General features: G+C 42.6%; 1 protein-coding gene across 6 annotated transcripts in view; it reads left to right on the forward strand.

Annotated features, from left to right (window-relative positions):
* The window catches only part of cadm4 (cell adhesion molecule 4), a 142,212-nt gene that overhangs the window by 108,818 nt on the left and 6,357 nt on the right, over positions 1 to 27,037 (forward strand). For all 6 annotated transcript variants that reach the window (XM_056381347.1, XM_056381351.1, XM_056381348.1 and 3 more), the window contains exons 2-6: positions 4,796 to 4,942; positions 11,114 to 11,401; positions 14,029 to 14,190; positions 15,909 to 15,999; positions 21,329 to 21,501. In XM_056381347.1, the coding sequence (XP_056237322.1) occupies positions 4,796 to 4,942; positions 11,114 to 11,401; positions 14,029 to 14,190; positions 15,909 to 15,999; positions 21,329 to 21,501 (861 nt within the window). The remainder of the gene's footprint in view (positions 1 to 4,795; positions 4,943 to 11,113; positions 11,402 to 14,028; positions 14,191 to 15,908; positions 16,000 to 21,328; positions 21,502 to 27,037) is intronic.

Genomic DNA, 27,037 nt, shown 5'->3' on the forward strand with positions numbered 1-27,037 from the left:
GAGGAAGAATGAGACAGAGATTGCAAGGGGAATGAAAGCGTATTGCGGCTTGGAAGGAAACTATTGCAATGGGGGGAAAAAACTACACTAAGAAAAAGAAAAAGAAGGAGGGACAGGAGTGAAGAGACGGCAAGTTACAGAGATGTAACAATTCTCCTGAGGCCTCTGAGAGGAGCGAGGGATCTTCAGGACAGCTCTGATGAGGAAGATGCATGATGAACGATGCAATAAAAGATAAGGGTGAAGAGAAGGAGGGAGAAGACGGGAAAAAAGGAGAGGGGACTGATGAAAGGAGGAGGAATCAAGGATTAGATCAGGCAGAAGGTGGGGTGGAGAGGAATGGAGAGATTGTGGGTTTAAATAAAAAGAGAAAGAGGGAGATGGTGAGAATCAGATTAGACATAAAGGCAGTGGGAGGAGAGAATTATGAGTTGTGGACTAAGTGGAAACGAGGGAGGTGGGGGGGAAGTATGCACCAAAAAAAAATGAGAAGAAAGGCTGAGCGGAGGAGAGGGGAGAAAAGGAGGACAGGAGAAAGTGACAGAACGAAGGTAATGAGAGAGACGAGAGCGAGATTTGTAAAGGATTATGTATTATTTATAGAGGGAGCATTTTTTTTTTCTTTGCACTGGATTTGATTGGCAGAGCTCTGGCTCCCTGAGAGAGATGGAGTGATAATTTTAGACTGGGAAGAGAAAAGGGGGGGGGGGGGTAGAGTTGTGGGTCTGCATAGGGAGGTATGGAGGAGAAGAACCTCAAAGTCAGCTATTTCATAGAGTCAGTACACTGCAAAACTCTGTGATTAACCTGGAGCAAGTGTTAGTGCGCACACACACGCACCCACACATAAACATTGCAAACTTCATTTGCATACATACCATGGAAACCGGCTCGTCTCGCAGACTCGGGGGATAATGGGGAAAAATGTACATCCAGATGGGGAGGAGATGGAGAAGTTGCCAGTAGATGACCCCAGACGAGTGGAAACTATGAGCCGCCGTTATTGTTTTAATTAAAACAGTAATAACATAAGGGGTTGTGCATTGTAGTCTCCTGCATCGATTCCCTTGTAAATCCGTGGCCAGCATGCAAAGAAAACACAAGCACTTGGCGCACTTCCAACTGAAAGATAATGAGAGATAATGAATAGGGAGACAGTGACGGCACTGCTTCAAGGATACATGGGGGCTTGTTTGGGGCAAATGGAGACAGCTCCTCTCTTATGTGACTCGTCTTTTTATTCTGTCTTTTCCTCTCTTCACTCTGAGACGTGGAGGGAGAGAATTAAGGGGAGAGCGAAAGCGAGGGAGAGAGGCGCAGCAAGGCGGTAATTCAGACCGCTAACCCTGCACCACTGAGGCAGTTTCTAGAATTTACCGTGACCGAGGGTTAGCCAGCAGTCCACCTGGCTGCCTCCCAAATCCACCTCTTTTAACTCTCCACACCTCCCTTTATCCCCTCCCACTGTCCCTCTATATCCCCCGTCTCCCGCGGCTTATAACTCAACCCCATTGCGGGACTATTAGGACGGGCCCCTGAACAGCCTTGTCTTATGAATTTGCACGCCTATTATTTATTTATTTGTTTATGTATTTTGAAATGATGGCCCGTCTTGGATCTCTATTGCCGTAGTAAATAAAGGCTCCTTCTTCTTCCAGGGCCTGACACCAGGGGGTTGGGTGGGTGTGGGGTTGGGGGGTGTAGAGGCATTTCAAATGATAAGAAGCACCAATTGACTGCTATGAAATACTGCCCCCACTTGGTTGGAGAGAGAAGTGATTGTTTTTGTTCCCCCTCCTGTTTTATTTATCCTTTGATCATAGCTGTCAGTGCACTACCATGGTATTGATTGCTCTCAGCATTCTCTCTTAATATAATTCAACGCTTGTGGAGTATTTTATTATGGGCAAAGATTTTAATGGGGCCCAGATTAATACCTCTGTCACAGAGGTTGATTCCCTCCGCCTCCTTCTCATTCCCTCTCTGCACTGTGCTGTGCTGGTGATCAGAAGCACAAACTCATGGCCTTGATATGAATGGCGGCCTATAAAACCTACAGTCAAACTAAAGTGCTGTACCCAGCTGTGTTATGAGCGGGACTAGAGGAATATGCGTCATCTCTCATATATTTCGTCCAGCCCCCGCCAGCTGCATTATTATACCGAAACCATCACTTCCTAACTCCCTGCTATAATTTCCTGGTTAGAGCCCCCCACCCCCGACACCGTCTCCCCGTGCCTCTGTTCTCTTTGCCCAGATTGATCTTCCCCCAGCAGCCAGCAGGTGTTTCTGGGTGGCATCTCTCAGCAGGCGATAGCGGATGCCAGTCGTCCCACTCACAACAGCAGTTAACAATTCTTTATTTTTCCTTGTTGCTTTTTCTTTGCACTTTACCGCTATGCCGCTGAAGCTAATTTCCTTTGAAAGGGGTGGCAGCTGTCAGGAGAAGTGGGTGTATAAATGGACAGCTGAGTAGTTTTTCTGGCTAACTCCCAGAAGCAAACTTCTGACCACTTTCTTTGTCTGGAGTGGCTCTGACTTCTCTCTTGGCCCTGATGGGTCACTAATCACACACGGGTGCTGCACCGACGAAGTCAGGATGCACTGCAGCACTATTACAATTAACACTGTTTAAAACAATGGTGGCCTAGCCCGGTTGCCATGGTGATGAGTAATAACAGCGATTAGAAAAGTAATTGCAATGGCAGTGGCAGGCCCTGATGCCCCTCGATATGAATCACAATATTGATGTAGAGAATGGCAGCAATAATGACTACAATTAGTGGTAATTGTCAAGATTTTTTTTTTTCTCTGTTCCATAGAGTATCAGAGTCCTCTTTGTCTATCCCCTCTTGGTTTCTTTCTGTCTTCAGTTCAATATCCACTGTGTCTCCTTCCCCTGATATGATGAATATGTAGGCTTTGAGTATTTCATTAAAAGAGATTAAAATCGAGGGGAGAATTAAATTTGGATGAAGTTGGCGGGATCAGATGATGTCAAAGTAGCTTAATTGCAATATTCCAACCCCTGCATATGCACACCCAATGCACATGCCCACCCATTGTATATGTGCACGCACACACACAAACACAGAAACGTAGGACATGCTCAGTTGCAGATATAGACATTTATGTCGGCCCAGAGCAGTCAAGTCAGCAACTCCTTCTATGGCAGCCACCATCTGTTTGTCTCACAGCATTTTTTTCCTTCTGAAGGTGTTTTACCGAGCTCGGAGACACTGCTAGGCCCAGCAGTGAAATATATTTACTCACGCCATCTTTATCGGCACTCCTTATTGCCTGCTTCATCATCATGTGTCAATATTGATGTCGTTCTTTCCCTAAATCCTCCCCACGGCCAACACTTTGCCAGGGAGAGAGGGAATGCAAATAGGGATGCAAATTGGTAAATACTAGTTCGGGGAGCCCAGCAAGCTGGTACTCTCTTCAAGGCAATCACATTCCACTCCTGGCTGTGGTTATATGACTAATTGCTCAGCAGATCATTTGAATTCAAGCGGTGGAGCTCGGTGTCCATTGTGCTCAGCGGGAGGTGTGACTCAATCGAGCCGTGTCAACAGTCTGACCCACAAACACTGCTCCAATCAAAGCATAATCAACCTCCTTATTACTGACTCTTGGGCTGTGAGCAACATCAAAGAGGCTCCCTGCTGCTCCTCAGCCCCCTTGTCTAAAAAACATCGAGTTTAGGGGCCAGACAAGTTTGTTTGAAAGATTATGTGCAAAAAGTTTCTGTGAGTTTGCCGAGTGTGGTACATGTGCATGGGTATTTTCGGTGTGTGTTTGCATCCTCATTTGTGAGAGAGAGAGAGAGAGACAGAGAGAGAGAGAGAGAGTACTTGTTGGAGCATGTGTACACACATAAATGTTCAAGAAGGTGTCCATTTGTATATGCTTATTCATTCACAAGAGGCAAAGCCGCTGCATGATTCCCCCTCCTAGCACTTTCCAAATACCTATAATAAGAACCATTACATCGGGATAATGGAGTGTAATCAAATGGTTTAGCTTGCACCTGGATGAGAAATGGTTTTAAGACTGTGTGAAGTGCATCCGAGGCTGCAACGTGGCTCTCGCTGATCCGTACTATGACCAGCTTTTTCACACTGAGTTGATCACACGCTCATTCGATAAAACTGCGGTTTAGACTATTAATATACACACAAGTAGTAGCAGTGCCGCAGTCTGTGATCTGATTGTGTTTGTGTGTTGTTCCATATGTGGCCATGTTTATTCGTGTCCATTCATGTGTGTGTGTGCTGCTGTGTGTCTAAATTCAAGACCGGCAGCCACTTAGAGATCTAATAAGGCGTAATGTATTCAAATGTGTGTGTTGATGCATTCTGTTAAAGCCAGAGGCAATAGGGCCGTTTCTATGTGTGTGCTTATGCACATAAAAAGACAAATGGCAGTATTTATAATCATCCTTATTATAATCAGAAGAACACATTGTTTATAAGGACCCTCTTTTACTTGTTGAGTCCTTCAGTGCCTTTTCTCCCACTCAATCTCTCTCAATCTCTATCACTCCGTCTCCCTCCCTCTCTCTATTTCCCCCTTGTTATTCCCAGATGATGAATAGCAATAAATGAAAGATGCTTTAAGTACCTTATTTTGAAAGGTTCTATCTCGAGTGAGGTGCAAATTGAACATCTCTTTCTCTCAGCATCTGTTCCTCCTATTTGTCCCTCTCCTCCTCTCTCCCTCCTTTTTCTTCCTCTCCATCAACCTCCCTCTGTATCACTTTATTAACATCCATCTTTCTCCCCCTCAGCTCATTGTCAGGCGGTGCAAGCGGAGAATGTCACAGTCTTGGAGGGCGGTACGGCCCAGATCTCCTGCCGCCTGCAGAACTACGATGGATCCATCGTGGTCATCCAGAACCCCCGCCGGCAGACCCTCTTCTTCAACGGCACGCGAGGTGTGTGTCTGTGTGAACATTTGTCTCTGCAGAAAAACCGAGTCTGTCTGTGTCTAAGTCTTGGCCCTCAGTGACATTTGAAGCCTTTTAAACACATTAGCGATGACTCACCAACACTCACATTTTACATTTTTCTTATTGCAAATGTCCTCACTTTTCCTTTGAAGCAATTCCACATTAAAAAGTCAGATAACCACAGAGTTAATTTAGGAGATGGTTTTACTCTCTGCCCTAACAGTGTGACTGCTTTAACTGTTTTAAAAGCATAGTTTGAAGATCTCTGCATAATCCACTGTTAACCCCAGTGATGAGATCAGAGCTTATTACAGCTTCTCATTAGAGCATGGCCTTGGCAATCACATGTTTTTTCGTCGGCTTTATGGCAAATTATCATTGTAACCAATATTATAATGAAGGCAAATTTCATTGAGGGCCTCAGGGTAGAAAAACATTACATATTTTTCTTAACTAATTAAGGGCAAAAGTTGCCACCATAGCCAGATTTTCTGTTAGTGCTGCTAGGAAACATCTGAGCAAAGGAACAATGATCAAGGATATTTAACATTGCCTATGAAATATGTGTGGGGCGGCTTAATTGAAGCAAAATTTTGTTTTATGTTTTGTGGTGGAGCAATACTTATTTATGCCCTACGTAATCTATGTGATAAAACTCTTCAGACGTTGGCTCGAGCTTAAGGCTATGGTGTAAAACCATGATTTGTAACAGTTTAGAGTAAATGGCAACAGGTTGAATTTGAATATATTCAAATCATGGTTTTGCTGGAGACACTACTAACCTAACCACCTAATTAATGACTTGGTTTGAATATAAAAGATTTTTTTTTTTACAGTACATGAAACCAGGGGCATGTTCTAGAACTGGTTGTGATGCAAACAAGCATGCAAATTAAAAACAAAATAAGAAAAGGAACATGGACACTGTAACAAAATCCAATCAACTAACAAGTCAGCTATCAGCTGTAAGTAGATGTTACTGATTATCAGAGGATCAACTCAAATCTGCACACAGGTGCAGATTTTTTTTGGCACACTTTTGTGCTGTAATGGTGCTCTTTTGCTCAGCAGTTTTTTTTTTCCCCAAATCATAACCCAACACGGTCCGCTGCCATCCAACATAGAAATCATCTCTAACAGGCAGAGCAGCCAATCGGAAACCCCAAATCCCCTCGAGAGAGAGAGAGCACTCGCTCAACTTTCATTCAAGGAGCTTGGCTTTGTGCAAACTCCTCAATTGTGCCTTTAACATCTACGTCCCAAACTGGGATCCTATCACTTGACTGAATGGTCAGCCTGTTCAGTCTCTCATCTGCCTTGCTACTGCAAAGATAATTTTGATTACATATGATTTGGAAAAAAGATTGCTCTGCTGTTGTAATTGTGTTTCAGCTTTTAATTTCAGCTTGATTCAGACTCCCAAGATTCTATTTGCTGAGCTAACGTCATTCAAGCCTCTTTTGCTGAATGTTGCTCCAAAGTAGCTTATGAGATATTCTTATTTACTTATACATTATATTAATGTAATCTGAATCTGCTCCTGTTACTCTTGGTTTAACTCAATTTAATTGAGTTGAACTGAGCAGAGCATCAGACAGCCAAAATTATACTTCCATTCTATATTATCACTTATGTATTTGTCTCATGGCTTTGAGCTTGTAATACATAAAGAACTCTGCTGCAAGGACCATGCAAGAGTCAGTCTCACACAGCCTTAAACTGACTCCATATACCATCTATTCAAGTATATGAAATGGAAGATACATTCAAGTGCTAGTATCGAGTTATGGTAAGCATCCTCTACTGTAGTACTGCGGTTGCAGAAAGACCTTGTGGAAATGTCAAGAAAATGAATGACTGGCACAACCAGACATCTCTTTTTTTTTCGCAGCTGACCTTGGAGTTAAATCTTCCACATGATGAGGAGTGGTTAAAAGGAAAGTTTCAGCAATAATTTCTGCATAATTAGCTGACGTGAAGATGTAGCTATTTTTAACCACAGAAAATAAAAGCAAAATTTTTGTAACTCAGGGACATATTTTGTACATTATTTGTAAACATACGGCATGATATTTTTATATGTGCAAGTTGGCAGCTGAACACATTTTCACATTTCTAATGATTATGTCTTCCAGGACTTGTAATTACATTGATTTGACTCCTACACTCTCGTCGGGAACAGTCTCCGTCAGAGTCACTGAAGATTTTCTGAACTGTGTGCCAAGATGAGACAAAAATACTGTGGAATAGAGAGCTGTTTTCACTGTTCACTGATACAACACTCAAGCGCTTTTGTTCTGCACACGTTTATTCACTTGTTAGTCGCCTCGATCGCGGAGTGGCTTTAATTGGGTAGTTGAGGTCACTACTCAGGGAAACCTTACTTTCAACTCTCCCCCACAATTCTATCAGATCAGCACTATCAGTAAGTTCTATTAAGTATTTAAACAGAGCAGCTCCGTCTGCTCTCCCACGAGACATGGACTTGCACCTTTTTGGAAAGCACGTTGAGGCCTAATCAGAGCGAGGAAGAAGACGGGGTATGAAAGCTAGAATGAAAGAGAAAATGAGAAAGAATAAAGAAAATAGCGAGGGATAAAGAGACAAAGGGCAGAGGGGTTAAGAAAGACACAGCAACAGAGAGAATAAGGACAGGGAGCGCCAGGCGACAGAGGAAGAGACAGCCCTGGGAAATGATCCAAAGGTTAGGCAAGGTATAAAGTATAGATGGTTTCCCGTATCTAATTTGGCTCCCGTAAGCACCGAAAAACCTTGTTGGGGACATTTTCCGGGAGCGTAAATTACATCCCACTCTGGCTCTCTCTTACCTTCACGTTTGCTCCATCACTCGCTGCAGGGCCTTCCCATTCCTGCCTATTGCCCATCTGACGCCGAGATATCAGGCTCACAAACTAAGGCCTTTCTGTGCCGAGCCATTCAGCACTAACTGCCCAAATGGGGTCGCTGCTGTAAGTGCTGTGAATTAGACTGCCTGTTTTGCAAGCGAGCAACCAGTCAGGGGTGTGTTTTATGAGATTGTGGGCACTGATAGCTATAATAGAGCTGTGGAACTAACCAAATGGACCATTTCTCCTCAGTGGTCCATATCTCTCTTTCTCCCCCCTATTGCCAACTCTCCTCAGCATGCAAATGAGATAGGACAATAAAGGTGAACTTGGACTTGAACAGAAGTCTGACATTTAGTTGCCATTTAGTGCAGAGAGGGGAAAAAAGATTTACCTATCTGGAGGGAATAGCTCTCCAACAATGCTCTCGCTGCCATCCGGTGGAGGGGAATTTTTTTTGGGGGGTGGGGTGGAGAGATTAGTGTGGTGTACTTCCAGGAAGGGTGGACTAACTCCATCGCTCCGGGCCGCTCTCTCTCTCAGTCTCCTGTGGATTTCCGTCTCTATCTACATTATTTTTTCCCGCCTGCCGCATTATGTAGCTATATTAGTCTATTTCTCTCATTCTTTCTTCCTCCTTCACTCTCTTGCACACACACATACACATGCACGCACACACACACACATGCACACACACAAAGCCAATATCTATAGTGTAGTGTCTGTGTTGTGATGAATTATCCTGGGAGATGGCCGGGTGTTACATCAGGGAAGTGTCTGCTGTTCCCTCCGTGAGCCAAAGCCAACACAAAGGAGCGAGGAGAGGGACAGAATAAAGTAGAGACGGAGAACGAGGGAGAGGTTTCACAGTCAATTCGATACAAAGTGAGTCTCAAAGGTATTTATGAGAATCTATGGGCATCGAGCCACTGTCACCCACAGACTGTTATTAGCGTTATTTGTTATTATCAGCATTTTTCTCGCCATTGATTATTCTCTTTCTTCAGTAACAAAAGAAGAATTGTTGCATGTTCACCTTCTCTCATCCTCCCTGCCACTTTCCTTTCTTTCCTTTGTGCATTATAGGTTTGCATTCGTATGGGGTCCAGCACTAGCTATACAATTAAGTGTTTAGAAAACGTATTTGTTTTTACTTTTCGTTTTCAATCTTTTGTAATTTTCCATAATCTTAATTGCAGTGTTTATCCTGTGTACAATTGTAGTATTGAGCCTGTCTCTCACTGACTCGGAGGGCAGCACCATACAGTTTAATAGCTCTCCGAAAATAAAATTTGCTTGTGCAATAAGCTTTATTTGCATAACACTTTTCAAAGGCCTTAGCAAGTGCGTCACAGCAAGTAAAACAATAATGTTTAAAACCTAATAAGATGTACAATAAAAATGACAGACACTAATTAGAAATGGACTTACAGACGAATAAAGCACACAGTTAAAAAGAATGAATGAACACAATCTAGTTTGGGATAGTCCAATCAGTGCTCGGGATAATGAATAACACTCTCCCTCAAAGCTGGAAATGAAAGAAGCAAGACATCTGTTATGTTGTATCAATGTACAGCCCGGAGCTGCTCCATCGAGACTGACTTTGCAAACTCTCTCTGAACTTTCTATATCAAACTGAGCTTTAGATTTAGCAGCACTATCAATTCCAGAGCAGAAAATCGTCCGGGGTGCTGTCACAGACGCTATTTCTACCATGTTTTGCAATTTTTCCTCTGCAGAGCTGTCCATGGGAGTGACATCACAAATTAGAAAGCGGTGAAAACTCTACTCTTGTTCCAGACTGTGGGAGATAGAACTGACTGTTTGCTAATACAGAACATACTATCTTTAGGCTAAGAAATAAGTGATACCAAAGTTGAGAATGTCACACAACTCAAATAAAGCAGCCCTTGCTTCTCGTATGCTGTTTGATGTACTTGCCAATTACTGCCTGCAAAAAGGTAAATACACTGTATTTTCAAATGATAAGATATGTTCTAAATATTAATTAACAAGCATACGTCTTGTTATTCATGGGAAGTGCCTGCAACCATTCCTGATAGTCATTCAGCTGCAGAGCCACAGCCCAACCACCTTCAGATCTGCAATTCGAATCTAACTTGCACCTTTATCAGCAATAAAAGTGTGAGCAATTGCAGCATCTGTCACTTCCTGGGCCTGTAAGTGGCAACATCAGTGTGCCTCTACCTACAGGTCTGGACATGTGCGATTACTTTTCTTATCTTTAAATGGTGATGGGTTCCACCATCCTGGTTCTGATCAAAGATTAGTTTTTTTTGGCAATTCAAATGTTAGGTCCAGCGTTATGGTCATTGAAGGCTGTTGGGCCTTGGTTGGGCCAAGAGGACCAGGCCAATAAGAGCACTTCTTCTTCCTTTCTGCAGCCGAGCCCACAGGTTTTAAGAATGAGATGTCATCTATCTCTGCCAAAATGGCTGAAACAAAAAAAAAAACCAAGAGAAAAATTGTCAAATTCCGGCAATGCTGGATAAGACAGATACACAGGTTGATACGAGTTCTTACAGAAATTAACTGCTCTGCCACAACCGTCGCTGCTTTTAAAGTTGACTGAAAATGACATAAGAAGGATTTAGTAATTATTTAGGGCACAATACCAAGTGCTCCAGAAACAGAAAATAACTAACGCGATATCAGATACCAAAAGACAGCCAAAAGATGTTAATGAAGGTCAGTGAAGAAGTGAAGTTACCCCCCCTCCCCCCTGCTTGTGGAAAAACTGCAGCCTCCTTAAAGAATGACTATGTGCTTCTCATCTACAAACAAATGCAAAATAAGGTAAGTAAAGGCCTGCCAGTAAAATGGGTACAAACAAGTTCTTAATAATGTGACACTCACTTTGGCAGACTAAGCTTTCGCTCGTCCGTGACATTGGAGGGGCGAAAACAATTCTTAATGCTCTAGAAATGAATCAATTACACACTGACCCAGAGCAAAAACAATGTTTCTTGTTTTCCCTTTGTACCTTTATTCTGTTTATTGTGTCTGGATATAGGCTTTAGTAGCGTTTTGAATTTATATCATATTATAGGATGATGATTTGAATTTTTCTCTACCAGTGACTGATGAACTCACCTTCTCTCTCCTTGTTCTTGTGCCCACCACCCACCACCTTCTCTCCCGCTGCCATCTCCCTTTCTTCCCATCACACCTCCACTTCCTCCCTCCACTCCCCCTCCTCCTCAACAACCCCAACCCATGCTGTCTCACTTCCGCAACGCCCTCATCCCACTTCCACCCTCTCTCCATTATCCTCGCCCACTTGCAGCACTGAAGGACGACCGTTTCCAGATGGTGCTCTTCACGCCACGGCTGGTGCGCATCGAGTTGACCAACGTCAGCGTGTTTGACGAGGGCGGTTACTTCTGTCAGCTCTACACGGACGCCACGCACCACCAGGTGGCGACGCTTTCTGTCCTGGTGCCGCCGGAGACGCCCACGGTGGACGTGAAGCAGGAGGCCGTGGAGGGCGGAGAGGTAGAGCTCACCTGTGTGTCGCCACGCAGCAAGCCGGCTGCCACCCTGCGCTGGATGCGTAACGGCCGGGAAATACCAGGTACCTGGATGTGGCTGACAGATGGACTGATGGATGGTTAGATGATCGTGAGGGATAAATGAGGAAATTAATGAGGTAATATAGGGCAGGTGACATGAAATGGGTGGATGATATCAAAGATTGAGTGCTGAGTAAAAGAAGGATGAATGGATTGGTGATTGATGGTTTGACAGAGGGAATGGGAGATGGATTACTTGATGAAAGCAGGTAAAGATTGATGGATGGATAAATGAATGGAGAGAATGGAGGTTTCGGCTGCAGGGCTGCCAAAATCTCTCTCCTCCTCCCGTTTCCTTAATTTTGAGCAAGTGTTCCTTGCAATATTTAGAGGCAATGATCTAGTTTCAAATGATCAAGCACACTTTTTGAGATCTGTACAGTTAGAACTTTCTGTTTCCATTCCTTCGAGAAAATATTAAAGTTCACAGACAAAGTCTCAGCTATGTCTGTGCGTCGATCTGTGTGTTGAGAATACAGACACCACCAACAAAGTACTAGAAACATTTCGGTGCTTCTTTGTCCTTCCGAGACGTCCATTAGTCTTTCACCACCAAAAACAGATACATATCTCCCCCCCTCTCTGCATATATCTCTCTCCTTGTGCTCTCTCAGAAATTAAATTCAAATAACCTTGATTTGCGCATAATCTGACAAGTGCCCCATTGCATGAAAGCACAGATGCTGCATACACTCCAGACTTTCTGCTTTTCTCACTCCACTCTTCTTTCACGCACGCATGAAGAGACACTTTTTTAATTCGCCATCCTCTAACTCTCCTTACTTCTTTTCTTCTGATAAATCTATGAGGCATCCATCAGTCTGTTACCTTGATCTATCCTTCATTATAACTCGCTGTCTCCCTCAGCTTCTCACAACTAAAGAGGCATTTCACTCAATAATACATCTGAGACCTATCTTTCCATTGCTTTCAGTCTGTGTAACCTCTGCCGTTAAATCAGCGTTTGTGTATAATGCTACGTTCTGATTTGAATTCCTCAAAAACCTTGTTCAGTTGACTGAAGGCAAACAAAAGGAAACTTGGAGACTAAGTTATGCAAAGCGTCTCTCACTGAGGCTTGCGGCTATTGTTTTGATTCAGTTTATTGCACCTTTTTTTTTTTTTTTTGGTAAATATTGTTGATCATTAATTCATACTCTGTGCCGTCAAATAACTCACACAGACCAGATGAAATAAGGTCAGATAATCTGGTGTCAACAGTTTTTGGGACATGCGTTGAGAAATGTTTTGCCCTTTCAAACTTCATGTCAGCCATCGTCTCTTTTACTTTCTATTTTTGTCTGTCGCTGGAGCGTCTCTTTCATCCAGTCTCTTCCCCTTTGCTATGTCAGAGCACGCCTGTCACCATCACTCGGTCTCCCCTCTCTCTGTCCTTCCCCTTTACTCCTTCCTTTTTCCTTTCATCTGATCTCCCTTTCATTTCTTTTATTCAAATTTCACTGGTGACAAAGATGTGATGCTCCTCAGCTTGGTTATTGGTTGCTTAAAGAGTCAAAGAGACTGACAGGGGGCTGCACTTTTGTCTCTCCAGTCTCATGTTGTTTCCTAACACTTCTCTTGTTTCCTCCTCCTGTCTCCTCCTATTTGATTGTCTCTCCTTTTCTCCTTTCCTCTAATCTTTTCTCCTCCTTTCTCTTCTCCTCCCCTCTCTTTTAGCCCTGAGTTAAATGAACTGTGACACTAAAGGTTAGAGGCAGATCACAACAGATATGGGAAAGCACTCTTTAATTACGCTACTATCTTCCCACCGCTCCCTTATTCCCGCTCATCTGCACCCACCGCCGTCCTCTCTCACGCTTCGATTGGGACTGCTTTCATTTGCTCGCCGGCAATAATTGAAAACTCAGCGCGATATAAGTAATATTGTTGTATTCTGCCTCAACAAGCACAAACTCCTAATACGTGACCATGTCAAGTCCCGTTAGGTCGGCCCTGCTGTTCCTCCTCCCTCCTTCTGTCTATCCTCCTCCTCTCTTCTCGCATCTTTATTCCACTCTGCATCTGGCTTGGCACTCTTATCATCCGCTTTCATGTCTCGGCTCGTCTCGCCCTCATGCCCGTTTTGCTGCCCTCTCTTTCCGTCTCCGAGTCCCTCTCTCCTTTGCCTTTCTTCTCTCACCCTGCTCCTTTGACGCCCCTCTCTCCCCATGTCTGGCTCAGTTAAAATCTCAATTCAGTTATGCATATTCTCCCTTTTATCCTTCTCCCTCCTCCATCTCTGTCTCGCTTTCTTCCACTCGCACAAAACATTCAGTTGATTTACCATCTGCAAACAAACAGTTCTGCTGCTCATAATTGCCATGAAATATAGATGCAAATTGCTTTCACTTCTCTCTCTCTCTCCCTCGCTCTTATTTTGTCCTCTACAGGTACCTGCTGCTGCTCTAAAAAGCTAAGTCATTACTAACTTCTTCTTCCTCTCTGTCCGCTCATTTCATCTGTCCTCCTCCATGCTCTCCTCTAGAAGTCTCCCACCATAGGTGTGATGTCTCAGCAGGGAAAAAGGAAGAACGGGCACGTTTTGGCTGCCGCCTCTTTTCTTGGCCACCCCAGCCGTCTTCTTTCCTTCCGCCATCTCATCCCCTCTGTTCTCTCCGCCTCTCTCCAGGTGTAGTGTCCCAGCAGGACAACGGGAAGACCTTCAGCGTCTCCAGCACCATCCGGATCCCGGTAGAAAGGAAAGACAATGGGGCGGCGCTGAGCTGCGAGGCGTTCCACCCGGCACTGGGCACACAGAGGAGGGTTCGGCACTACCGCCTGGATGTGTTTTGTAAGTCTCTCCTTCAGGCCAAGTATGTGTGTGTCTACATTTTGTTTCATCTTAGAAACATAACGTACAAAAAAATCATATTATTCCATCTGTAGGGCTGTCACTTAATTTATAATCATAATTTTACTTAAATGCCAGCAATAACTTTGTCAAGGTAGCAGCCTCATTTTTCAAATGGCGGCTATCTCATTTCAGAGTGATGCTCATTTATACACAGTCCAGGATTTTCAGTCCAGGGGTGATACTCTGAGCTGCCCTGTATGAGACCTGCACTCATTAAAACCTAATACATTCAAATCTTGTCATGCAGAGAGCGGAAAGCAATAGGCCTGTGGCCAGGTTAGGGTCTTGGCCTGAGGTTTAAGGAGCTAACCCAGCATCAGCTGAGAAAACCTGAGTCACATTAGTATGTGCAAAGAGACCGGTACTTTTCGGGGACTGATTGATCTTTGCTTGCTTATTCGCACGAGTTAGCATGCTCTGAAATCTCTCCACATATGTCCATTTGAGGGAGGCAAACGCAGAGAGTAAAAATACTGCAAGAGATTTTATATTATTTATAATTGGCTTAAGCCTAATTTTAACTCAGGGCAATAAGTTCAGATACAGCCATGTTTTTATTTTAAGCTGGATTCTCAATATTTTCACGTCTGTAGATGGTTCAATAGGATTAATGCTTAAAATGTCAGACATCTATAATTTAGAGCCCTCTTGGAGAAGGTCTAAAATTCATCATTTAATATCTATTAAATGTAAATTCATTTTGTTGGCCTCTAATCCTATCAAACATGTTAAGTTTTGCTCCTATTTCTTCAGTCGTGACATTTCTGTCTTTTGTTTTTTTTCTTTTTTCTGTAGGATTACTCTCTAATGAATTGTATCATTGTGTTTGCAATCTTTAATATAATTTAGAAAAACAAAGAAATGTCAGAAAAAAACATCAACTGACATTAAAAGCACTGAAAGGTATCACATTACAGTGAACAACATCAATACTATTTATATTCCCTGAAAATAGATGCTAAAAGTTTTTGTCCGCCGGTATTACTGTGATGCTGTTTGGCAAGTCAGACAATATTCAATTACTCCATTTGTGCTCCCATATCAGTATTGCTGACAGGTCAATATGATTCTTATCTCACGATATATCAATAATTCTGAATAGTCAAACATTTCATAGGCCTATGTAATTATTTGGTGATGTGATTCATGTTCAGCAAGTACCTCTGCACCGCTCTCTCGGTGCATTTCATTTGCCACGTGTATATTAATGTTTGTTGATAGATCAGAATGATTCATATTCAACAGTTTTGTCAGTCTGCGTGCCGCTGGGTTCCTCCAGCCAGAGAGCTGGCAGTAATGACCAACTGTCAGTGTGCATTTGGCTTCCCATCTCTCTGTTACTGAAGTAAGTGCAGTACAGCAGCTGCTTGAGCGGTGGGCTGCTTATGATAACAGGTGTCTCAGCCGTGGGATTGTCGGCTGGTTGCCTTGGAAACAGATGTTAAAGACCCTACCCCCTGTCACTTACTCACTTTTCCCTTGTTCTTCCTTTTTGTTCCCTCTCTTGTTGCCTCTCTCTCCCGTTTTTTTTTCTGTCTTTTCAGATTGTCGCTCCATTTTGATAATTTTGATCCATTCGTTTTCTATTGAGCTTTTTTCGTTTTCTCTGTCACTCACTCATTTCCTCCCCTGTTTTTCCTTCTCTTTCTCTACAGTTGCACCCACAGTGAGAATTGTTCCTCCTTCTGGCATTTTGCGAGAGGGCGACTCGCTTAGCCTCACCTGCTCCGTCAGTGGAAACCCTCTGTAAGTCTGTGTGTGTGTCTACACGTGATGAACTGATTTGTGTCGTTGTTGTCTGCCTCGTGAAATATGTGTGAATGACAGCTTGTTTTGCTAATGAGAAGAATGTTTGAAAGACCGTAGAATTCATGGTTTAAGGAGGTATGATGACTTGACTTGTATTCATTCACTCTTGAAAAATGTATTTGAATTAGAAGTGGAATCATTGCAGCTTCCACAAGATATGATCCCGACATATTTACCAGCTGCTACCAAATGCTGCTTGTGAACCTGTTTATGGTTTGTCATTGCAGCGTGTTTAGGCTTTTTCTCTCATTCTATAATGAATTCGTGACAAAATAATCACAGAGTATAAAAGGTTTGTCTCAACAAAGTGCCTGTGCTCGAAAAGCTGCAATGAGCCTTGACAAATCGGCTTAAGGATGCACAGGAAGCTTTTGATTGATGAGGACATGCAGGAGGTTGCCAAGTTCAATGTCAACCCTTTACAAACACAACATTTCACAACATGATATTATGGGACAGCAAATACTCATGTTGAAACAGTCTGGGGGAAGTGTTTTGAGCTACAATGAGAATGACGTTTAGTTCCAATCATCACCACACAGTGGGTAGCAACAAACCCACAGGGCTGTGCTTCCATTCAGCCAGTCTGTTTGGAGGGTAAAGTTTTTGCTGTCTTTCGTCTTTAAGGTCCCATATTTCACTCTTTTCCAGTGTTCTTTTGTGGTTTTAAGAACCAAAAACCATCTGAGTGTAGTTTTACATCTCCTCTCTCAGGCTTCTCTCTGCAGCTCTAGCAACAACCAGGGGTTTTTGTGTCTGAATCTGTCCTCCACATTATTTGTCTGTCTTGTAGTTGCTGGCTCATGGACAGAATGGCTTCTTGGTGTAGTGTTATTAGTAAGGTTAAAACGACAAAGACAAAAAATGTTGTGGGCATAGCTGAGGGTGGCGTCTGCTTCGTTGTGACATCACAAAGTTACAGAGAGTTACATTTTGAAAGCAGAGTTTCTGAATACAGGCTGTGTGCATTTCTCTGTGGACTGAGCACTTTGATACTTTCACAGTATTTATATAGAACCTAGACCTGTTTTATATAATAATTGAATCAAAAAAGCCATGGAAAATTCACTTTCTGCAATATGGGACCTTTGAGTTCACACATTTACCCAGAGCACCTTCATTAATTATTCTACACACGAAAATGTAGAATAAGCTCCGATTCAGAGACCTGGACTGATTGCAAAAGCCACAACCAAAGGTCGTCATCACTGTGACCACAGTCTGTAGAGAGTAGCTCAGCGGCTTAACTGATGAGGTTGATACGTATCTGGTAATGCTAGAGCAATAAAAAAAAAAACCAATGAAGATATGTAATAATAGTAATGTTACGTTTGGAAGATTAATTAATTTAAACTGTTTTTGAGACTATGCCATATAACATATACACAGATATATAACACAGAGATGAACACACACAGATACAGCAATGAGTTGCCTGAAGTATGAATCATGGGCTGTAGAGATGAATCAGACACGGTAGGTGATCTGTGAACAACACACAGACAGGTTCATTGATATATTTTTCTGTTTATTTCCCGAGTAATACTTTCCTCTGTGCACAGAAAATCCCCTTGTTCTTTACAGAAATCGTGTAAATATCCTGGAGTAACATCCACCTGCTCCAGTGAAGCTTCTCACTGGCCAAAGCAGAGAGAGAGAGAGCGAGAGAGAGAGAGAGAGAGAGAGAAATAAAATGTATTACTGTTTATTTTCCAAGTAATTACTATCCACTTTGAAACATATGTGCTTTATCAGCCCTCATACAGCTTCAAAAAAAAAGAAAAAGAAAGAAAAATAGAGGACAGCGTCTCTCCTGTGTAACCCAAAATAACCGAGCGGACACAAGGGATCTTTGGCCTCTGTGTTTGTCCAAAGCATTAATATTTCTCTTTATTATGAGTTGTTGAAATGAACATTAAGCTGACCTCTTTCTTTATAATTGCTACCCCATGTAATTCCAGGGTTCTTTCTTAGAAACCTCAAGATAATTACCAAGTACATCAACTTCAATATATTCTCCGTAACTGCTGTAAGATCTCTTTGTTCTTCCTATGATCTATTCTTAGGAATGAACAGCAGCTTTGTATTAACTCCTTTGTAGCAAATTATGAGGAGATAGACATTAAGTACGACCACATACTGTCTGCCACAAATAATGCAGGCCCCCCTGTTGGGCCAGTCAATTCCAAACACATCATCCCTTGGACTGTAATTGCAGTTAAACCAGTGGTGTCATTTATAAAACATGTATATTTACAATATTACCACCATCACTGAAGCAATGAGGATATTATATTATATTATATTATATTATATTATATTATATTATATTATATTATATTATATTATATTATATTATATTATATTATATTATATCGTATTATATCGTATTATATCGTATTATATCGTATTATATTATATTAAATAGGATACAAAGCAGTGCCAAAGAATTTAATCAAAACCAGAAGACTGGTATCTGTGCTATCAGCTGACATTTAATGTTTGATGGACAGATAAAAACCACTTGATCCATATTTTATTGCAGAGAGAACAAAGAGGAAAAGAGCTTAAGACTTGAGACGGAGAGGTTACCAGGAAGGGTGTAAAAGGATACTAGACATTGATTGTAAATTTGGACAAGTTATAAACTTGTATGTGACTGTGTGAGGGTAGAGCTACTAAACCCAATCAGCAGTCAATACTTTTAAGAGCCAGCTTTGAAACAAAGCCCTTTTTCTAGTGTGTTCACAGCCCTTTGTGCACTTTCCAGAAGGGTATTGGGTCCTAAGCTCTTAAACCCTCCCCTAGATGGTCCGTCTGTCTGTGGGCATCAAGTCCACTAAAGCTCCCCAGTAAAGCTTCATGCAGCCAACGTGTGTGTTTGTGTGTGTGTGTGATGACTTTAGTGAAATCCCACTGTGAGGACTGGCTGAAAAGTGTATTGGCTATAGCCCCACTAAAGCTTTGTAACGGCTGGCTGGGGACGCTGTGTGTGATTGTGTGATTGTGTGATTGTGTGTGTGTGTGTGTGTGTGATTGTGTGATTGTGTGATTGTGTGTGTGTGTGTGTGTGTATGTATGTGTGTGTATGCACGCGTATGTGAGGGATGGGACAGCAGGCCACTCTGGACTCTGACCCTCATCTCATGCTGGACTGCACACGCACACTCACACACATTACAGTCCCCTTGTCACCCTCACGCTTGCTCCCTGGCCCTGTTAACTGCCTGTTAAGCATTAATGACCAATTATGTGCCACTTCCTTTCAGTGAAGGGGTACACTCATTGTCTGTCTGTTATTAGGAGGAGAGATGGGGGACAATGTCTTGTCATTTTCCTTGATTGCCTGCTTATTTGTGTGTTAGCGTTAGAAGGAATTAATGTGTGAGGGAGAGAGCAAGGGTGTACAGTACATGTGTGCGTCGGGGAGAGGGAGGAACGGAGGGAGATTTTGTATCGGTGTGTAGGAGTGAGAAAGATTGTGCATATGTGTGTGACTAAGCAAGAAAGGTTTAATTAGACCTCCTGAGGGATTAGAACCCAGATGAGTCAGGATTGTAATCTGGACAGGGTGGCATGAGCCATGACACCCAGCCAGACACACACACACACACACACACACAAACACACACACTTCCACACGCAACCTTTTTCGCCAGGGTGTCTCTGTAATCCTTGCACCTCCTGTGTGCGCTGCCTGCTGGTCTTTCATGACCAATTCATTTTGTCTGCCTGCTCCTTCCTGTCATCTCCCACCACACCATCTCTTCTTCTCTCTGTCCTTCACCTGTAGTAACACTTTCTCTCTAGTCCTGTCTTCCCTCTTGTTTTTTTTTTCCCAGTCTTCCTCTCTCATCTGCCCCCTTCTCCCACCTGCCAACCCTTTCACACCATGGCTGCCCTCTGACTATCCATCCTCTCATTATTTGTCAGGATGCAGCCCTCTGTTCCCATTGGCTCCTTTGCAAAGCTCCTTTTATACTTTTTTCTCATGTCATCCTTTCCCCATAGGCTCCTTTACCCTCCTCTTTCACCTCTCTTTTTATAGCATCGCCTGGTGTCTGTGCTTCGAACCATGTCTCTTTTCAATTCCTCATTTTTAAAACCCTTTAGCACGTTTTATGAAAAGAATAACAGTCTACAATTGGTATTAGTCCGAGAGGTAGTTGTCGGTCGGTCGGTCGTCGGCGTTTGGCGAGTTACTTGGAAATGTAATCAGGTGTTAGCCTACATTACTTTTGTTACTTGGTCCAAATCCTGCACACCTACACGTCCCACCTCCTGTATTTAACAGGTGTAGGAACAGAGAACAAGACAGTATGTGAGCAGCCAAGTATTTACTGAGCATCAACAGCTTGATGCGTGGAGTCTTCAGGTTCTGTCCTCAGATTGAAGCTGCAGGATTCACCCACCCACCAACTCTGAATAAAATCAGTTCATTCCTGTTCATTCCTCATTACCTGTAGCTAACGTTAGCAAGCCAGCTACATGTAATGTGTGTACATTTAAAGAGACAAAACGTGTGGAATAGAAGAACCGGGAGTTCTATTTCTCCTCTCTATGTGGAGGCTAAATGTTTCCCCACACCTCCAACCCCTGCTCCAAGTTCACACATCCCAGTCTCTCCACTGAACACACAGAAACCAAACTGATGTCAACCTCACACCAAACTAAGACAGTAACTGGAAAATCGTAATCCCTTGCACTGCTTCGCTAACGCTGATGGTTATAGAGGAAATACTAGATCTTGCAGAAGTAATGATATATGTAAATCTATAATTGAACTATAGTTGCATGGCATAGAGACTGAACATTGTGCTGTGTCAGGATTTGTAATTTGTATATATGAGTGTGCATGAATGTATGAGGCCATGTGGCTCTGTGTTTTCATTAGTTTTAACATTGTGGTCAGTAGTTTTTTTTGTTTTTTTTGGATTATTCAACAAAACACTAACCCTAAAATGTAAAATAAATAGTGAAAAATGATTCAGTATTTCTTAGAGCCTAACATGATGTCCTCAAGTTATTTATTTTGTCCAAAACCCAAAGTTTACAAAAATATGAAAAACATAGAAAAGCAGTAAATCCTCATATTTGAGAAGCTGAAACCAACAAATGTTTGGAATTTTTGTCCAATAACTGACTCAAGTAATTAATTGATTATTAAAAGAGTGAATTCCACTAAGTTCTCATTGGCCAATCAATGAGTCGACACATTATTTCAGCACTATCAAACATTAAAACTCTCTCTCTCTCCTTCCACCAGGCCCAGGAACATTCAGTGGTCCAAGATCAACGACACCTTGCCTGAGAGGGCTGAGATTTCTGGCCCCACCTTCCAGATTTCCCGTCTCAGCCAGTCACACAACGGGACATACTTGTGCCAGGCTCAGAACAACTTTGGACGCGCTGCTGATCATTACACCCTACTGGTGTATGGTGAGTTACCGAGTTACAGTTAAATATTTGTTTTCTCAGAACCTCCACAAGTGTATTTAAAGTTTTTTCAATTGATCATTTCCAGTCTTATAGTGTCTCAGGCGATTTTTAATATAATAATTTTATGATCAATGGATCTTTTTTTTTTTTTTGTTACAACTTGTTTTTGTGTTTTGAAAATATTTGCTCAATTTTATCGATCCTTTTCTTCTTCCCAGTGTCTTTGGAGTCTGGCTATTCTGGCACTGGGCAACAGATCCATTAAATCTTGATGCATGTCTCATCTGTCTTTCAGCTTTATTTGTTTTCCTGATTCGGTACACAGCAGGAAACCTCTGCTAAACCTCCAATTGATTCAGCAGAGATATTGATTCCACAAGAAGATGTTGGCCACTGCGCTCCGATACTAGTCACCAATCATTATTCAGACTATCTCTTGTAAAGAACCAATTTCTCATGTCCCCTGCGACTCGCTCGTCTCTTGAAGGAATTCAGAATAACTTAGATTTTTGAGTGCAATAAATAAAAATACTCGAAGCTCTGACAACTAAATGAATTTCACAATATAAGCTGACATGCAGGAGATAAACAAAGTATTAATGTGGAGCTGAATCTGCTGGTAACAGTTGGCACAAAAAAATAACAGTGGAACATCTGTTGCATTTAAAATTCAGCACAAATCAACTTTGCTTGTTGCTCGAGCCGAGGTATCAGAGGGGGGGTGGGGGGGGGTAAGGGGCTTTTGTTGTCAGGTTTTACAAGTTTTCCAAGATGTTGCGCCTAGATTCACTGGTGGTGGCTAAATTCTTAATGAAGGTTGACCCAGATAGACGGCACACCGCGGCTCAAAGAGGATGACGGTGGAGCTTGCAACATCACATGAAAATCTTGTATCACTGTGTTTTTCAGGAAATCTGAGAACTTGGTCAGCGTTTGAAGCACAATTGATAACGAGGTTTTAATGTGTGTTAATGTTGCGTAATCCACGCATGAAACAACTGGGTGAAGTTGCAGTGGAATAAGAACAAAAAAAAAAAAATGAAAGGGACCTGTGAGATTTTAATGGAACGGCAGCAAAGGTAAATTGCAAAACTAGCTCATCATTAGAGGCTTCTACACTTTCACATCCAATACATTTGTGGTTTGGCCTAATTGCATGAGCACCACTGTCACTCAGCAGATTTGCCCTTTTGATCTACATCCCCTGCTGGTGGCTCCTGTCATTGCACCCCCAGAACCTGATTTGTGAGATCAGAATGGAGTGGGACGGATGGAGGGAATATAGACATCATATCTTATGTAACATTTTTAGTCTGCTTTTGGTTAGCGCCCCCTCATCTATCCATCATTCTAACACTCTTTCTCTCTCTCTCTCTCTCTCTCTCACATACACATGCGCACAAAATCAACAATTGCACACTCTTGGCAGCTTACCACAGGTATCAAGGGTGGTAACAGTGGCATGATGAAAGGTGACACCACACCCCCATCCACCCCCCCACCCTTCTACCCTTCTCTGTCTCTCTCTCTCTATCGTAGAAGGTGAGACATGTCGAGCTTTGATGTTCTTTGCCACCTCTGTAGAAAAATGGTCTCTCTTTCACCCGCTACTCCAGCCTCCTCCCTCACCATTTTTTTCTTTTAGCTGTCGCCTTCATTTGTTTTTCTCTGTGCCATTTCTTACCACATTTCATCATTTATCTTTTTTATTTCACACTGTTGCTCTGTGCTGGTCATTAATTTGATATATCACGCTTTTTTTTTTTTCCTCATCCTCTCTTATTTTGAAAAAAAAAAAAAGGAGGGGGTACATTTAAAGTAAGGAATTTTGCCTTGACCAAAATCCATAAAAGACCACAAATCCTCATAACCAATATAAGCCAAGCTTCATCTCCTCTGCTCTGCACCACGGATTTCCAGCAATCAGCTTCTTAAATCCTCCTGCTGTAGCCCTGTATCTGTGGTGGTTTGCTGTACTTCAAAAAATATGTACTTGCCCATTGGGCAGATTGTTTCAAACCTTACCTCAAAGAGCTCAGATTTGTTGATTCAGCCATCACATTAATCTGTCGACTCTTGATTTCCCTGTATGTCACAACTAATAGTCTGCTTAACGGGATGTTAATTCTTTCTCAAGAAACGTCAGATGAACTCTTTGCATAATGTTTCTATTGACATGCATGTCGATGTAAATGTTACGTAACCTCAGAGTGGCGCGGTAGCTACATCATTGTCAATGTAAATAACCCACCATGGATGACTTAATATGGAGCGCTACTTTCTGATGATTAAACACAAAGTTCATCAGTCAATACTGAAAAAAAATATGATTCCATGCTGTAAAATATGTTAAGATGACTCATAGCTCTAACACTTCTCCACACTGTGTTTTCTTTTTTTTTTCATTTTCATTCCAGCACCCACATTGTTTTAGTGGGTGTCTCATTTCTTTTTCTTTTTTCAAATAGAGAGAATATCTCATTTTGTAACAAAGCTCTTCACTTATTCCTAAATACTTTGGTGATAGAAGAAGATACAGTCTCATTCCGTTCTCGCTTCTCTTCTTGAGCCTCAGCGTTTCATTCTCCATGAGCTTATTTTCTGTTTCAGTCAGAACTGTTTGACTGTTTCACCGCTTTTCTCATGTTTTCTTTCATTCTCTCCTCCTTCCCATTCCTTTCCTTGACATCCGTCCTTTCTTTTACTCTGCCCGCTGTTCTCACTTCTTTTACACCTCCTGCCCACTTCCTCTTCCTCTCTTCACTCCTCCCACGCCCTTTCAGCTGTTTCACACCTTGCCACCAGTTTGCCCCCGTTTTCAGTTCAGCTGCAGTTCATTCTCATTGCTCAACGAGGGCCTTGCTTTCTGAGAAAAGGACACAGAGAGAAATGGTGGAACTGAGCGAGGGGTTGGGGAAGGATGGATGGAAGACGGGAGGGAGGGAGGGTAGGAGAAAAGGAGGGATGAAAAGGACGAGAGAAGGACGATGGAGGTTGAATGCAGGTTAAAATTCAGTCCTACAGCCTGTCAGATAAACGGGATGTCAGTTTCGTTGGCTCCCAGCCTCCCCAGAGGGAATCCCAAGGTGCACTGGGGGAGGAAGCGGGGGCTAGGAGGAAATGCTGTAAGAGTGTGCCGTAAAGGATGAGTCAGCATAAAAGGAACCTTTTTATTGCAGGTGCAGAAAAACTACCAGTGCTCTCTCATCTCTCTCTCTCTTGGTCTCATTCCGTGCCAACCTTCCCTTTGTGACAGTTATCTGCCATCAGGGTCTGTACACCGAACCCAAACTCGGGCAAAAGTGGCTGCCAATTTGTCGCAGGTGCTTTAGGCTCTGTCACTTCATGAAGGGACACGGGCTTAATTCTGGCGAAGAAACTGAGAGTGAGAGGTGGGAAACTCTTCAGGGAGCCCGGGCTGTGGCAACGATGTGATGCATTGAAGCTGAGCTTTATTGAACTGGTCACACTTTTGTGTGCATGTAACTCCGTGTATGTATTAGAGAGTGTGTGTGTGTGTCTGTGTGTGTGTGTGTGTGTGTGCGCATACGCTTTAATGAGTTTATGATTTAGAGAGAGAGAGTGGCATAGTTCTTATTGGCGTGCATGTACGTGTGCGCACAAATTAATACGATGAAATTAACTTTCTGCAACTTTCAGAAAGTCGCTAATGATATAAATGTGAAAAATTGTTTTGAATGAATCACAGAGTGAGTGCACACGCTCACATATTACACACACACACACACACACACACACACACACACACACACACACACACACACACAGCAAGTATCTGCACAATGCGAAAAAGGATGTGGCCTGTTGGTTGTTTCATCTCTGCCACCATTGTTTAGGGAGAAATTGGATTTTTTTATATTTTTTATGAGTGTACATACGGGAAGGTGCATGTGGATGCATGTGCATGTGACTGGGAGCAGAATGTTGCTGATTGTCTGGGGAAAGCCTGCAGGGCTCCCTTATGTAATTGAACAGAGCTGCTGCACTCAGATGAATTTCCAAGCCAATAAAACCCATTAGAATTGAATTGTATGCGAAAGTGGGAGGGGGAGAGAAAGAAAGAAGGAAAGAGAGAGAGAGGTAGAGATGGGGAGATGAGAATTGTTAGTGTTTGCATATAGGTAACGCACTTATGTGTATGTGTGTGTGTATATTTCTGCAAAATGGATCACGAAGTGAGAAAGGGGGACGAACAGAGACACTAATAGTTTTATAGAAAGATTCATGGAAAGCAAAGGGGAATTATAGAAAGATGAAAGGATTGATGCATAATGAGATGGAGAGGGATACTAGGTGACCAGGGTTTAGTCTGTGTCTCTGCGACTGTTGTAATGAGCTGTCAGGATAATTGGAATGAAAAACACAGACCTCTGTTTAATGAAGTGAGACTCTCAAAAAACAGAATGAGAATGAAAATGGAAAGAGGTTGGGGGCTAGTGGCAGAGGAAGCCAGACACAGATAATGTAGAGTCAATTTTGTTTGAAAAAAAAAAAGTCTTCAGTGCTGTTTTCCTCCACACGTGACACTGCACCTTTATTGGCATCTGAGTGAGTTTTCAATGACTCCTCAGCCAATCAGTTTTGGCCTTTATGACCTCAGCAGAGGACCTCTGATCAATGTTTAATATTCAGCACAACAGGTTGACAAGTGGAGTTAGCAGTGCTCTGGGCAAGGCCCTTATAATCAGAAACGCTGAACATGAAAGAATAACAGGCCTCATCCAAAATGGTGGCACAGTATCCTCAGGCACACTTCTGCAAGAATTAGATACGAGGAGAAACGTCATTATCGCAAGTGCCACCACATCCATCCCTGGAAATAACATGGGCTGTGTGCCTGATTGGCAGCCATATAGTGTTAATGAATAACAATATGATGTGGGGGGAAAAAAGGACTCTATCGGCCAAGAGAACGACAGCTGTATGGCATTTTCCTTAATTAAGTTGAAGAGAGGAAGTGAGGGAACGCAGTCACCAAGGAATGAAACTAGAGAGGCAGTTGAACGAAGGAAAGTGAAGGAGGGAGGGGTGCAATTAAGGGAAGAGAGTTTGGTTGATGAAGAAAAAGGAAGTTAGAGATGGTGGTAGAGAGATAAGAAAAAGTTGGAAATGGTGAGAAAGAACTATTTTTAGGTCATTGGTGTGATAGTCAAGAGAAATTAATCAGCGTCCAGTTAATTAGTGCAACGACCCCGGCCATTAATCCTCAGTCCTCAGGCTCAAGTGACGGCCACATACACACATGCATGTATCCACTCACACATGCGACATGCATGCACTCTTACAGGGGAGCATCAACGGACACGGACACACACACACACACACACACACACACACACGCACACACACACTTAGGTAATTATAGGTTAAGGTCTCTATCTGGTTCAATTTGCCTTTCCCTGCTTCTTCTGACTTTTTCTTCACACAAAACTCTATTCCACAAAATACATCATGTACATTTCTTTTCAGGCAGAAGAAGACCAAGGCAGAATTGGAGAAAGAAAAAAAAGGAGGA

This window comes from Seriola aureovittata, chromosome 7 (assembly GCF_021018895.1).
Source record: "Seriola aureovittata isolate HTS-2021-v1 ecotype China chromosome 7, ASM2101889v1, whole genome shotgun sequence".
Classification (NCBI taxonomy): domain Eukaryota; kingdom Metazoa; phylum Chordata; class Actinopteri; order Carangiformes; family Carangidae; genus Seriola; species Seriola aureovittata.